This window comes from Epargyreus clarus, unplaced genomic scaffold (genome assembly GCF_041222505.1).
Source record: "Epargyreus clarus isolate Ecla_fem2 unplaced genomic scaffold, WU_Ecla_fem_2.2 ptg000005l, whole genome shotgun sequence".
NCBI lineage: Eukaryota > Metazoa > Arthropoda > Insecta > Lepidoptera > Hesperiidae > Epargyreus > Epargyreus clarus.
The window spans coordinates 6,976,041-6,991,491 of record NW_027332213.1 but is presented as its reverse complement, the minus strand read 5'-3'; the positions used below and the strand labels follow the sequence as shown (position 1 = coordinate 6,991,491).

Sequence of the window (15,451 nt, the reverse complement as noted above, 5' to 3'; positions counted from 1 at the left end):
TCATCGACATGAATGAAATACTTAAAACATTGTTATAAATAAGAATAATGACAAGTAGTCGATTAAACGTGTATTTAATTATCCGACCTCAGATATGAATAAACATTTAATTCAATAAATCAGAGCTAATGTAAGTTATATTTCACAGAACAAGGCTACGTTTTTTAATCTAGAACGCATGTTTTATTTATTTCGTAAATAACTTGCGCATGACTATTAAATCAATCATAATAAAAAATTGAGAGTCTTTTGAAATTTATAAGTAAGATGTCGTCGCAAATCTGTTTGCATCTGTATGTAATTTATTTCTAACATAAACGTCGGAAGATATTATTTTGAGATATTAGGATGTCTACGTTGTGCATACGTCAACGACGTTTCGGAGACATATCTATAAAGTAAAAGTAAAAAGGAACAGCTGAATGGCTCAATTTGGTGAACGCACTTCGTGGTTTTTGTTTGATTAATCAATCCACGTATAAGATGTGGAATGAGCTTCCTCCTGAGGTATTCCCGCAGCGCTATGACATGGGGCTCTTCAAAAAAGGTGCAGAAAAGCTCTCATGTAAAGCCGGCGATGCATTGCGACTCCTCTGGTGTTGCAAATGTCCATAGGCGGCGTACTACTTTCCATCAGGTAGCACGTCTGCCTAATCGTTAGGTTAAACAATAAATTTATTTTATGGCATTTCTTTGACATTCGATTTGATGGAGTAATATTTAGCTGACAGAATATGTATTTGGTTTCTTTCTTTGTAAAACTCGACCAAAACATGAATTTTAGGTCATTCTCATCATACTCTACATCGGAACATAGCATTCTGTAGGTACACTGTTACAAGTCCGAAATAATTAGTTTTCTGATTTGATTTATGATTATTTTCAATACTCATATTACAAATAATGTATTAAATTAATTATAAACCTTTATTTCCATAACAGTATTGGCTCAGGATACGCACGTCGCCGGAAATCCTTAATAGCTAAATTAATTTGAAACAACTTGATATAGTATGGAAATCTTATCTTACGATTAATAGAAACGTAGTTTGATGTAGGTGTAACATTTAGATATTCAATAAAGGATTACTCAATAGTTATTAATACAACATGCACCAATCTCATTTATGACCTAAAATACTTGTTAGCTATGAATAACTTCGCTTCCTATACGTGTAGGTCAAAACATACATATTATGTGATCTTTTAAATATAATTTAAATTCTCTGAATCTTTTAGTGTCCCATTAAAATGTTAAATAAAGCTTTCTTCAAGCACAATCGAATTTATATCACAAATGCAATAGACAAAGAAATTTATGTATTTGCTTGGCCGGGGACCGAACGCAGGAACTATTTTCGTGTCAGAGCGATATTATATAGTGACTGCTGTGCCACACGCATCGTCATACTTAAAATGGAACTCACTTCCAAGAAATGAAACTAATGGAACTAATTTCAACATCCGAAAATACATTAGGTTCGCCCTTTGTAACACGTTTTTAGAGGTGAGAGGTAAAATAAGTAAAATATTTAAATCCAAAAAGGTCTAAAAAGTTACCTATTACCAACTTAATTCACACCTTCGCATTTTTTATGTTAATGTCATTATCAACTTTGTCCTCAAGAAATATTTGCGCATTATAATATTCAAACAAGCATGCAGTCCATCTGATGGTAAGTAGCTACTACCCATAGCCAACCAAGATAAGATTAGATTCTTACCTGAGGTCGGCCACAAATGCACCGCCGCTACCGCTACCTCTGAGGTCTAGGCTGGAACGCCTCAGAAAAGTATGTCTCCCTAAGCAAACCCTTTAAGCAACAACAGCACTTAACACTGCTGTTATAAGCCATAGATAAGCGTGGTGATGGTGTCTCTAAAATCGAACCACAATAGGTTCTACCATCCTCGAATCCTAGAATACCTGATGATATTTGAAAGGTAAAAAATTCAATGGTAATTTCCATGCAATGGTAATTTCCATAATAAAATTGATATTTGAAAGGATTAATATTTTGTCCACAGCAAGCAGACGGTGAAGATGAGTTGAAGAAGCGTCAGTTGATGGAACTGGCGATCATAAACGGGACCTACCGCGACTCTAGCGCTAAAGCCGTGGTACCCGTCAACGGTCAGTGCCTATTAAGTATGGTCGCATTCATGTTTTGTAACTAACCTAGCATAAGTAAGGGCTTAAGACTGTTATAGAAGTCTTGCTAAGTTTTGATGTAAAATATGCGAGTATTTTTCAGAATAAGCTTCTAAGTTTTGATCTCAAATATTTCAGTATATTTTTTCAAGTACCCATTATATTATGCCTATAATTTTTGATAAGCTTATAAGTTTTAATAGTATTAAAATATTTTTTCCGTCAAAAAACCTAATTTTTAGTTACTTAAGTGATTTGGACAAATACAATTCTTTTTGTCAAAAAATTCGACCTAAACTTTTAATAGGTACTTACGTAAGCTGTAAAATTAAAAATATGCTTCTGAAGTCTTAAGCTCTTAAAACATAACCCATTTTTCTTATAAATTATGTAATCTTGTATTTAATTTGGTTGGTATGTGTTGAATATTTAATTTGGGAGATTTTTGTTGAACGTGTTGTGCCTAATTTGGATTTTTTTAGTTATTTCTGGGAATAATATTTGCACGGTCACGTCTAAATGAGATTTTTTTATTGAATATTGCTACTACTTGTTTTGGTTTAGTTTTTTAAAAAGTTTACATTAAATAAGGGAACATATTGTATTAAATTTCTTGTCAAAAATGAAATTTCTAAATTTACAAAGTATTTTGCAAACATAAGTATAGTAAAGGTTTATTTTGGGGCACATATTTTCATCCATTTGTGTATCTAATCACATGGTGACTTTTCCTTTAGTTAATATTTTACTTTTATTTAATTATTTACTTATATTTTATTAAAAAGCTTATAAGAAGGGATGCAAAGGGCGGACTTATTCCTGAAGGCAGTCAACCCTGGATGCTGATAAAATGACATAAGTACCATAAGAAATATATTTATAATAAATATATTAGTCCCGATAGTTATACAAAGAAATACAGCCCTTATATATATAAAGCAAGCTTATTGGTAATTAACATTGTTCATAAAAGGTACTTCTAAAACGTGCATAATTTCAGTCAATTTCTGAGTCATCGTTGCAAGATGACTAACTTGAATCATTTGTAGCATGTTACGGTCGTTAACTATTAACATGGGTGACCTCGTGACACACCGTGTGATTGGATTCTATGGGACTTGTTTTGAAAATGACGTAAGGAGCTTTTCCAGTTGGTTCGCTTACTTCGCTTTACGGAGAACATGATTAGAATTTTGTAACTTGGGAACAATAGTCATGTTCTTTGAATTGATGCGAGAATATTTATCACTGTCATTCCGACACAATTCACTAGTTCGTCGTTGAGACTAAAAAATAAAGTTACCTATACATTTTTATTCTACCTATTATAATATCTCCTTAAAGAATTTTCATGTTAATTTACTGAAACAATTGTAAAAGCTCCGCACATTATTACTAACAACAATCGCCCTGAAAGTCGTAAGCGACTGACTAACGTTGTACCAGACGGGGTTAGCTTACCATTGATACGATAAAGGGGACTCCACAGCCGACGAGGAGTGGCGTCGCGTGGCCGCCGAGACGCAGAGACTGTTGGCGCCGGGCGGGGGCGTGGCCGGCGTGGGTAGCGTGGCTTTACGTACTCAGGCACCACTGGGAGCGCCGTTGATTCTGTCGCCACGTATGTCTGGAGCTCCGGGAGCTCAAGCGGGGTTGCTGAACGGTACCGGGGCCGGTGCCGCAGCGGGACTGCTGTCCCCAGGCGAGCCCGCTCATCAGCTGATCTACGCGTCGCCGTACGCTGACTACGCGAACTACGCGGCGCTGACCGCGGCCGCCAATCCGCTCCTGACGGCCGAGTACGCCGCCGCCGACCATACGGGTGGGTTGTTCGCCCGTTGATCACTTATAACGTTTGATAACATCTGGATACGTAGATTTTACAAGTTTTTATTTTGATCGGGGTCTTAAATCTCTGACACTAGTAAAAAGTTCCAATATATTAAAGCCATTTTTTCGTTAACAGTTTTGGGGGAAAAACTACCCGACTTCAATAAATTAGAATTTCAATTGATATCTCATTTCATGTCAAATATTAATCAAAATTTATATCCAAATAGTAATTATTCATTACTCTTGACTATTTTAATTACGATATAAATAAATCTAATAATAATGAATTTAAAGTTATCCCATTTTCATATCAGGTATTTTTGTCCATTTGTTATCAAATGTCCCATTTATACTAACGCTGAATACGGTACCGGGTTAATACGTAAATAGTCCAAAACACTCAAATATAGTCAACTTTTATCGTGTTAGGTAGGTAATGCTGATAGAACAAATTTATTTAATGTCAGATATAATGTTAAGAAATGTTAAACTCAATGTTTATCTGTTAGAGATAGAATAACTGCATGGTTATGAATTAACTTTGATTTTTTCGTTATAACAAGTCATAAGTAACCTTAAAGTTGCATGACTTCAATGTCGATTGGACATAGCTTGTCTTGCCTTAGCTTTTTCGAACATCTTTTGAAGGAAACAAATCGAAAACTAATATCAGATAGTTAAATTCATTCCGGTAACGAAACTGATACACTAATAGTCCGTTTACACACTAGTCCGGTAATTTAGGGACGTTTTTCCGAACCGTCACTACTAAATGATGTAACTGATACTAATAGCCCGTTCGCACGCAGGCCTGTTCACCGGACCGATTTTCTGATCTTCCTGTCAATATATAAGAGGTACAGATTTTACACGTTACACTCGTCTGTTTGAGGAGAAATATCTATTATATAAAGTAACGGATAGTGTTTAGTTCAGTATCAAAGGTTCATATTGACATCTGTTTTTGTTCTTGTCTTACATTCTATTATCCTTTACAAAACGGAAATACACATTTTAACGGATCATCTATTCACTAGGTCCGGATTACTCTCTCACTACTAGAAACTCGCTCACAACTACATACGGTCTCAAAAATCGGTCCGATAAAACGGTCCTTCAGCCGATCGCAGTGTGAATGGGCGCAACATTGGAAACCGAGAACTAACGACTAATCCATATGTTTAACGTCATTGAAACTGTGTGTGAATTAAATGTTTTAATGGGGTTGCAGCGTCGAGGTACCTACTCGCTGGCTTTTGACATTGGCCGCAAATGCAGACCTCAGTAAGATACGACAGCATCCAAACTACACCGTATCGCCCGACGCATCATTTTTACCGTCCCTGACTTTTTTCTATGTTCCCGGAATCTTTAAACCATAGCCATGATCAATTTCAACAACTCTAGCTTAAGTCTTCATAGATTAAGTACGATATAGTATAGTGACTCGATTATGTACCTACGATGTTATTGATTACGACTCTTGTTTTCGTCTAGCCGTTTGTACAGATGAAATATAAAGTATATCTTGTTTTCGAACAAACAAAGAAATTTTATCGCTTATTTATTATTTTAACAGAATATTTTTAATTATTTACACAAAGTAATATAATTTTATTTCAGGTGTTTATTGCAAATTTTATTTTATCGTTATATCGAATGGCAGTTTTATTAGATTTCCTTAACGGAAAGTTATTTTAACGTTATTGCGACTGCCAATAGAAATCTTTTAAGTTACCGATGTTTCGTATACAAAGACATAGTTTATATTCGATATACACATTTACCTATCTTTGTTTTCGATGGTGACCGCATTATGCAACATTGTCATCTCATTATCTTGTGATAACCCTTGCTTGTAACACAACTAATATATTAACATTTTGTTAATGTGAGACCATACATCACACAATTTTTACTTTTGACTGACTTGAAATTGTTCTTAAATTCTTGCATGACGTATACATTACCATTTTTCTAGATTTCCAGTATGTGAATAATTTTATTAACCGCAAAATCTCTGAATGACAAAATGTCACACGAACAATTCAGCGATTACAAGCAAAAGGGACCAAATACGATTTGATTTTTTACAAAAACAACGTGCACTTAATATTTTAACAATTAACCACACTGACTTCATAATTATTTAAGCCACTTGTCTCACAGTCAACGAATAAATAGCAAATAGAAATATTTTATCGCTGGATATTTGAAACTACGTAATATGTGAAACAACAACAACAATTTGTAACTATTTCGATTGATACATCACAACAAGATGACATTCTAAAACTACAATTGTGATCTTTGTCATCTTAAGTCCTTTTAATATTAATTTGCCATTCCAGTTTTTTCCGATGTAATACAAAACTGAGTATAACCTAATACAAAATAATCTATTTAATAAAATGTGATAACTGAATGTACAAATGCATTATAATAATTCACACAGAATCTCAACTCTACATCTTTTCCTTAGTTAAAACAGCTTAGGACAACGTACTTTTTTTTCACAAAGATTATTAGTATGTCGTTTATTCGTTCGCAGTGAGACAAGTCGGTAATGCGATGAACATACACTAAAGTATCAGAATGAAACATTCTAGGTGGAAAAACACTACACCCTATAATTATAACGTAACATTTGAACAACACACACAACATCAAATGTTATATTATTGTTATATGTAACTATGTCGTAATTTATTAATTTATTAGCCATATTATATATTTATAAACATACCATAGGTTAAGTGATTATTATCTTATAAAGATTTTTACTTAGTTTAGAAACGAGTGAGCTTTACGAGCCGTGTTTTGCGTTTCATTGAACTGCCGTCAAAGATATTATTTATTTGTATAGATATTCGATAACCAAATAACAAGTTTCGAAAGTGTTTAATTCTTAAACAATCTGTGGTAATTACCGACAACCAGGTATGATATATTGTATCTGTGAGCATGAAGGTATGATGCAATGAACAATTTAATAGAAAAGCATAATATTACATATTTTGATTATTTTAGTCTCTTTTACAGAGCTTCGATAGTTAATCTAGACATACATAATATCTTTGGCCGCAGTTTATTCTATCGAGTCAGAGTATTTACAAAATTTATGCCAGCCATTATCTGTACCTTGACTGGGTCTGCTATTGCCCGTATATTAAAGTTTTATTTTGTTAATTTTCCAAAGCAATAAAATATATAGGTAATCGATAGGCGTAGTTAAGCATAATAGTAGATATTAGTGATACTGCCAAAAGAAATGCTTTGCTAAGAAAATTAATATATTCTAAATGAAGAGTATTTGGCAGTGATAGTATATTCGCGATTCTAGGTTTAGTTTTCTACGAGAGATGAGTTTTCATGAAATTAATGAGATTAAATTTCTTTTCAGCATTTAAATGTAAAAGTTGACCATCCGGGCATTGTTTAGCATAAATGTTCTGCTATTATATTTTTAAGCTGTTTAAAGTGAATCATTTTTATATTTAACAACAAAAAACTTATAAAATGAAACTCAATATTTTTTCTGTACACATTTTCCGAACAAAACAGACGCGTCAGTCTAATTTTAAAATAAATTTTATTTACGATAAACATAGCCTTACAAAGCTAAATAAATTGTCTATGGTATATTTGACGCTGATTGTCTATGGTATATGCTTAGAGCCATGTTAATGTGAGTATGCCGCTAGGTGTCGTGCGGAGGGCGGGTCGGCTCGCGCAAGTGAGGGAGCACCCTTACCAGCGCACTGCCTTACCAGCGCCTTAATTCCCGCCAAACTGTCCGCCATATTGTCCACAAGGTGAGAAAACGCGCGCATGCTTACGATGAATACGCTTGCTTGAATCGATGTATTTAGGACGAACACACGACGTATTGTTTACTTGTAATGAACGGCGAGTGTTTTTTGTATTCGGTCGACTAGCAAATTGGGATTTGTATTCGACCGATTACCGAATTTTGAAGTCTTATTCGGCCGAATAAAAAATTGGTTTTTTGACATTCATTTTGCGGTTTGATTGTATTGGTTACCTGTGATTCATTAGTATTTTCTCTTTTTATAAAAAAATATACTGTTTTATAATTATTATTATGATTATTACAGACAATTAATTGTTTATTATAACGTGTTATATGAAAGAATTTTTAATTTACAAATAATTTACAATGTGGCATTTGATAAAATCAATTTATGTTTCTATTTAATAAAATTAAAGAAGTTTATGACATATTGTTTACTGATATAACAGTATTTAGCGACACAGAACTTCATCATTCGGTATTTAGTCAAATACAATTTTAATCTGTGATATTGGGTTAAATACAAAAAATACTAGATAGCCTGAGAAGGGAATCAGCAGCCGAATTATCATTGCAAGTTTAATTTTAGTTGATATGTGTCTATGAATCTCATTCAATTTTAATTTTCTAAATATTAATTTTATACTGAAACTGTTCGTCTTAAGCTTCATGTCTCACGGTTGAAGTATGAATCACGGAAGTTTGTCGTAGATATCTAGCAGTCATATTCATCAGTAAGAATGCGTGGGTGCCTCTGCTTTATTGTCTCTCTGTGTCCTTTTTTCTATTTATTATTATTATTGTGTACTTATTAGTTATCGAGTAGTTGAATAGGAATATGACGTGTTATGCCCATCACTACTTCATACCGGATCTGAAGTGAATCTGCATAATTTAAAACTGTGATTTTTATATTTTCTTTTTTTTATAGAATTTTTGAAACATGTTGTGATGAGGCTTGTAACTGAAGTATGTTGGTTTAAATTTGGAGTTGCCAAATAATCGTACCTTTGTTTTAAATGCCGACGTTGCAAGTATCACAATATGTGTCTCGAGTAGTCCACATTATCTGTGCGAATAATGTTCTTTCGGGTATCGTTTAGAAATATTTGCGAGGGAAGAAGGATGTCAGATACATGTTCTGTTATTTTATTTGGAGTTTATTTATCTTTAGAATCTGTCACATATATTTGTGTTCAATATTGCCAAATAATATACAGCAGGTGCTACTTTCGGGTTGTGAAATCCTTCTTTCCTGAGTTTCGCCCAGTATTAGTCAAAGGGAAGAGCATTTTCAGAATTTGTGCCATCGATCCAGTATTATACAAAATGCCCCTCCTTTGACTTATGTTTTCTTAATCATCACAAGTTTTTCTTAGTCAATATAAGATTTTTATATGAGAAAAATTATGCTAGTTGTTTCTATTTTGCCTTAGGTATTATATTTTATCTACTTTCGTATATGAAAGTTTTATTATTAAGATTATTTGCACTTGTGTCCTTGTGGATGTATAAAGGCATCCAATTGCCTTTACGTATTATCACGCTTTATATGAATTGAAATATAATCGGATTGCTATCCAATATATCAATTATAAATATGACGATGTCTGTGTAAAATGTTATTTCAATTGTTGATTGTAAATATTAAATGCATTTCAGAAGGTATACATTGCAATAAATTGTCTGAATTTTATAAGCGTTTTCTTTTTAGCTGGATAGGTTCGCGTTATAATGTGATATTGAAATTTGATGATATAAGTCGATAAAGTTGATGACGTGCAGTCATTTTGGTCAGTTGTAGCCTCACACGACTAACATGCAACTCCACAAGGCCAAGTTCCTGTTTGTTTACATAATTACGAAGAGCACTGTCATAACTGCTATTGTCACTTGCAGATTATTTGTAACTATGTATTTATATTATATGAGTCACTAACATGCAAATATGTAATGACATATTGATACGTTATCACAAACTATTAACAACTTTTAAGAGAATGCTATCATATACAATTATATTGAAAATATGCAGCGATGTGTTGAATAACTTACATACTTGCATTGGGGTGCTATGGTTATACATAAGTGATAAATTATTACCTATGCTTGTTGTCTGGGCAGTGCTTGAAGCATCCATACGAGGAAGGCGCACCGTTCGATATGTGTCAAGCATTGCTCGTCTGGGAACTATTGGGCATTTTAATCCTATACTGTAGATTATCATTATCATACTAAATTATTTTAACATTTTCAACCATTAACTGCGTAAACTAATTATATGAATAAGGACCCGTGTATAATTTATTAACTGGACCACGTTGCAAAGTTTTCGCGGCACGAATGCCTGATAGCCTCCCCTTGATTATTTTATTGAATTCTTTTTATTATATTGAAATTCCGTTCACCGTACATCAATCCGAGTTCACGATTTATCGCTTTCGTTGGCTGCATGTCGTGTCGGTCCCGTACATGGCATCATGTAATTTGTTTAATATTTTCGAATCCATGTAAGTTATCCTAAATGTCCTACAATATCGGAATTGTTTTAATAATCTAACACCGTAATTTAGAAACCACCCGGCGCGTTGACAGTGTAGCCAACTTTTGATATAATTCGAAAAAAAATACAATTAGATTTTTAGTATTTAGCTGTAATTTTTTTGTGTAAGATGAATTGTTTGGTAAATTAACTTAAAAAAAAATACAACAAGTCATCGCACCGTGAAAAATTCTTGGGTGGGAAGTTTCTGATAGGTGTAGTTCGCGCCAAAACGCTAGTCCGCTCTGAAGTTGTTGCGAGCAGGTATAGTCATACAATTTGCTATGACGACGGGATTAATTTCTATATTCAGAGCGGTCTAGCAATTTTACGCGGTACAGTTAGTTAAAGTTAGGTAATGCAATTCGAAACATCGCTTTGCAACACGCAGCGAACGAGAGCGTTGAATCGAGCTCGCCTTGAGCGAACGCGTGTAGTCGGACATGACATTTTGATCGATACTAACATTCTGTTTTCTCTCTTCTCGTTAACCCGGCTAGGTGAGTGCTAACGGCGCCGAGGCTAACAGGAGAAACGGCCGCGCGCACCGGAACCCTATGTCGCCGCGTAACATAATCATCGGAACATCGACCACCATGTAGCTATAGCTGTTGGGCCTTTCACGTTAACATATACTATGTATTTTAATAGTCTAACTATTAACATTTTTATGCCTGTTATGTTTATAACATGATGAACTTTATTAACATTTTTTTTATAATATTTTTTTGAAGTGGCACACGCCATCGACTATATTTACTGTATTGTAACATGTACTGTTGTCGCTTGATCGTGTTGTTAGCACGAGTGTTGTTAGGTTACCCTGACTACCTTACGCGGCGCTAAATGTAACGTTAAATTCTTTATTATTAGTTATTTAATAGATATACTTATATTTTATTTTAACTTTTACTATATTAAATGGACGTTTATCACAAATCATATTTAGCGCCGTCTAAATGATTTCGTTTGAAATGTTTTTTTCAAATTTTTAAGCCCTTTTCAACTTATTGTTGATTCGAAATATGTTTTTATATCACATACTTCACTCTGCCTGTTTTATGGAACGAACAGTCAGAACAAGCCATCAGAGGCTTTGTTTTGAGAATTGATTGTGTAAAATTTAAAGTAATGTTTCAAATTCAATAGCATTTAGATTCAATAGTTTTGATATCAGCAATAATATTTGTAAGAAAATTTAGTGTATAGTTTGCAAATGAATGCATAGATGCGTTATAATAGTAATAGATTTATAGTACAAAATGCACAAAACATTTCGATCTGAGCTGAGCTGTTCGTACAAGATCTTCGTCACGCGTGGAATGAAAATGGAATTGAGGTGTCAGTGTCTAATGTAAGTATGAAAATGGTGAAATATTTTTACTAAATGTCTTCATTGCTTCTTTATTCGGATCGGACTGATTTCGAGTGATAAGTCTCTCCTAGGTTACTTTCGTGCACCTATTGACCCCACTTGCATTAATTTCGGCAATACATTATATACTTTAAAACCAAAGACTATATATTAATGTAATGTCAATGATTTTTGAAAATTATCGTGAAAAGTAATTGAAATTGAAAAGTCTTCCTTAAAATATTCATAAGGGTCAGTATGTGCACGAATCATTTATTACTTTCTTTAGATTATATTTTAATAGCATTATATTCATATTATATAATAGTGCTTAATATTTATGCATAACAATCGAATATTAATGCATCCCAAGTGCCTTAATAATTAATGTACAATCTTTCATCTTTGCGGTTCTATAGAAATTGTTAAATCATTTATTTAATAGTTAAGTAAAGGTAGAGAATATTAAATTATTGTTAACTTTACTAAATGTTAATGTTAAAAGTATATCGTCTTCAGTTTTGAATTATCATTAAGGTATATCTATAATCTCCATTTAATAATAAACATATAATTTTGTGCGTAAGCTTTTAATGTTAAAATAGATTACGTATGATACGTTGCTGCAATCTCTTTTGAGAATCTCTTGTGTCAATTTTATCTCAGGATGAATATCTATCCGTTTTTGAATATTTTATTTCGATCAATCAAACTTACTTGCAGAAAACTATAGATACAGGCTTTCTAGAATAACTAAGAAAGTTATAATTTTGATTTTAGTTAATTGTTATGTATATAATTTACATAGAGTGTTAAAAAAGCAATAATTTTACAATAATTTCGTTATTAACTTTAGTGCAATAGATGTGTTATCACAAATTAATATTTTATTGTAAAAATGCTCGATTCAAGATTGGTCGAGCGCTCTATAGCACTAAGAGATCTGATATTGAGATTAATGATAAATAAATAGCGTTCGTTGCTTGAGTAAGGGTTCCAGAAGACATGCTACTTCTAGTATCGGCGATTAATGATTTAGCTGGTTTTTGGAAGCTAGATGCAGCGATTAAACGTTACAAATCACTTGTTTGAGTGCCTGTCACAGCTCATTTTGAGCGTTCGATGTATCAAATAAATGCAGAAAACGCGATAGAGCAAGTTTAATTGCAAAAACGCGTGTTTTCGACAACGCGACTAATCGCAGTCGTCAAAACGTTCTTATAGTATCTATGCAATCGCCAAAATCCGAATCGCCGATACTTAAAGTAGCTAGTCCACTAGGACCGTAAATGATAATGTTTTTTATAATTGTTTTTCGATTAATATAGTTGATGAATTAGTACTAATGATCTAAATTTTTGTAACTGAATCTATTACGTAGTTATGTAAGTGCTTTATTTTATAAAATGTTTAGATTCGACGTTAATAGTACTAAAGTAAGGTTAAGGCAAGAACATTTATAGGAATATTCGTGTTGTTGAACAACTTTCATTATTCAAACACCTATATCGCATATTTCATTACATATCATAGCGATGATGTAAACTTGTGCTAAGGTCACATTAGTGTGAATTCGACAACTGAAAATTTAAACCGTGATCGAACGTTGCGACTATCCGAAAATATTATAAAGAAGTCGCCGAAGATTCGTTCGATCAATCATAATTTAATAATTTTATAATTATTTCTGTATCAAGCAAAGCTACGTCAAGCAAAGTCAATTTTGTAGAGATAAATAAGCAAAACAAACTACTGAATGCTAATAGGTACACACTTGTGTCATATTAGCATTTTTATTACAATTTTTATTCGAATATGGCAATAGACGAATGGACTAATGAGGCCCTAGCATTACTTCCTTACTACTTTCATCCTTTGTACCCTTGAAAGTAACACTCTCCGTCCATGATTACTTCATGTATAAGTACTTAATTTTGCGGTTTCCTTTCATTGCATTCATTGATGTTATGATAAGAAATCATTAACCTCACCCCTCTATCATAGAAATTAACGAATAAAGTTGCACTGTAAAAATGGATTTTACTTACGGATTACTTAAATCTTATAGATGAAGACATCTATGTAAAATCGTACACGTTATAGAGTGGAAGGTCATTATGTTGGTATGACTTGGGTCATCCCAGTAACCAATGAATGAGACCTATGACTCTTCAACTAGATATTGCTTGAATATTCCACTACCTTCTATGGTAGTATAAATTTACCAATAGATTGGAAGTATGCAAACAATTTCCCTGCTTTAAAAATATAGTACCTACCATAAACTTTTGATAACCCTATATAATATCTATGGGAGTAGATTGATCATATATTTAGTAAAAAAGAAATAATTTTTAGATTAAGATTTCAGAATGGATATATTCTATATCGATATATTCTAACTTCATCAAATCTATTATAGAATAAATTTTCAATTTCCCCATTGATATTTTTTTTAAATTTATTACGTGACAACATAATTTAACTCGGTGCTATGAAGTTCTTTAACCATCAAAATCATATCCATATTCATTTTCGTCATTTTTATCAAAAATCTTACATAATCATATCGTTCATGATATTTCAGAAAAGCAATTCAACATTTATAATTATAACTATTTATCCTATTATTGAGGAGATTAAATATTTTTCTAATAGATGTAAAAAAAGAAAATATCATTTTTTTTTTAATAAATAGGGATCTATAATTTGTAATTTTTGATAAAAGAACATTGCATCAGTGCTTCCTTCTCAATACTATTTTATATTTATCAGTACAAACACTAAGCATTTACGGAACAACAAAGGGATATAACGCCATAAGCTGAAACATTGAAATATTCCTAGCCCTACCAGAATAATGTTTATAATATTGTGATGAGATAAAACTAATAACGTACAAATTTGACGTCTGCATATAAATATTATTATAGCGTGTTTCCTATAGACGTACTATATTAATATTCAATCTACTTTTATTACGCGTATAGTCCGAACCAAGCTGCTAGTCCGCTCTGAAGTTGCGAGCAGGTGTAGTCATACAATTTGCTATGGCGACCCTATTGATTTCTATATTCAGACCGGACTAGCAGTTTTACGCGGACCATAGATTGAAATCTTTCCATTTCTATTATGCATAAGTGTCTATCTTTGGTAGGCAAAACGTTAGATAGATTGAATATTAATATCGCGCGTATAACGACGATGAATTTTGTCGGTTGAAACATATTTGTGCCATCTGCAGACATTTACACATTTTGTTTTTGTACTTATTATCTACATGGCAATCACTAATCAAGTGCCTTAAAATGAACTTGTAAATAATTATATAATATTATAATTTTTTTCGATAAAGTATTATAGAGGAGAATAAATTACAATTGTTTTCCAAAAACAAAATAGAATATATCTACTTTTATTACTCTTAGTTAAGTGAGATTGTGCATATTATTACTTATGTCTGTTTTGAAGTGTGTTTAAGATTGATTTGGCATTAGTAAATATATTATTTGGAAAATGTATTGAGGGTTTCTTTTTTCCTTGACTCAAGCCAACCTACTTGATACTATTTCAAAACTTTTGACGCAAACAATAGTATTTACATTATTATTAAACAAAGGTGCCCAATATACACAAGATGATATCACTTACTTGCCTACTTTAAGCTTTATTTATTACTCCTATATAACAAGTACATACAGTTACCATAAAAAGTATTATATATCACGAAAAATATACATAGAACAGTTACGAAAT

At 32.6% G+C, this 15,451-nt stretch overlaps 1 protein-coding gene across 5 annotated transcripts in view; it reads left to right on the top strand.

The window, feature by feature from the left end:
• how (protein held out wings) overlaps positions 1 to 15,216 on the top strand; it is a 90,470-nt gene extending 75,254 nt beyond the window's left edge. The window contains exons 5-8 of one of the 5 annotated variants that reach the window (XM_073093951.1): positions 2,029 to 2,149; positions 3,642 to 3,974; positions 7,690 to 7,800; positions 10,842 to 15,216. In XM_073093951.1, the coding sequence (XP_072950052.1) occupies positions 2,029 to 2,149; positions 3,642 to 3,974; positions 7,690 to 7,766 (531 nt within the window). In that variant the 3' untranslated portion in view covers positions 7,767 to 7,800; positions 10,842 to 15,216. Of the gene's footprint in view, positions 1 to 2,028; positions 2,150 to 3,629; positions 3,975 to 5,216; positions 7,487 to 7,689; positions 9,499 to 10,841 lie in introns of those variants that run through there. The other 4 variants (XM_073093953.1, XM_073093952.1, XM_073093950.1 and 1 more) reach the window with 4 other exon arrangements.
• The last annotated feature ends 235 nt before the right edge of the window (positions 15,217 to 15,451 follow it).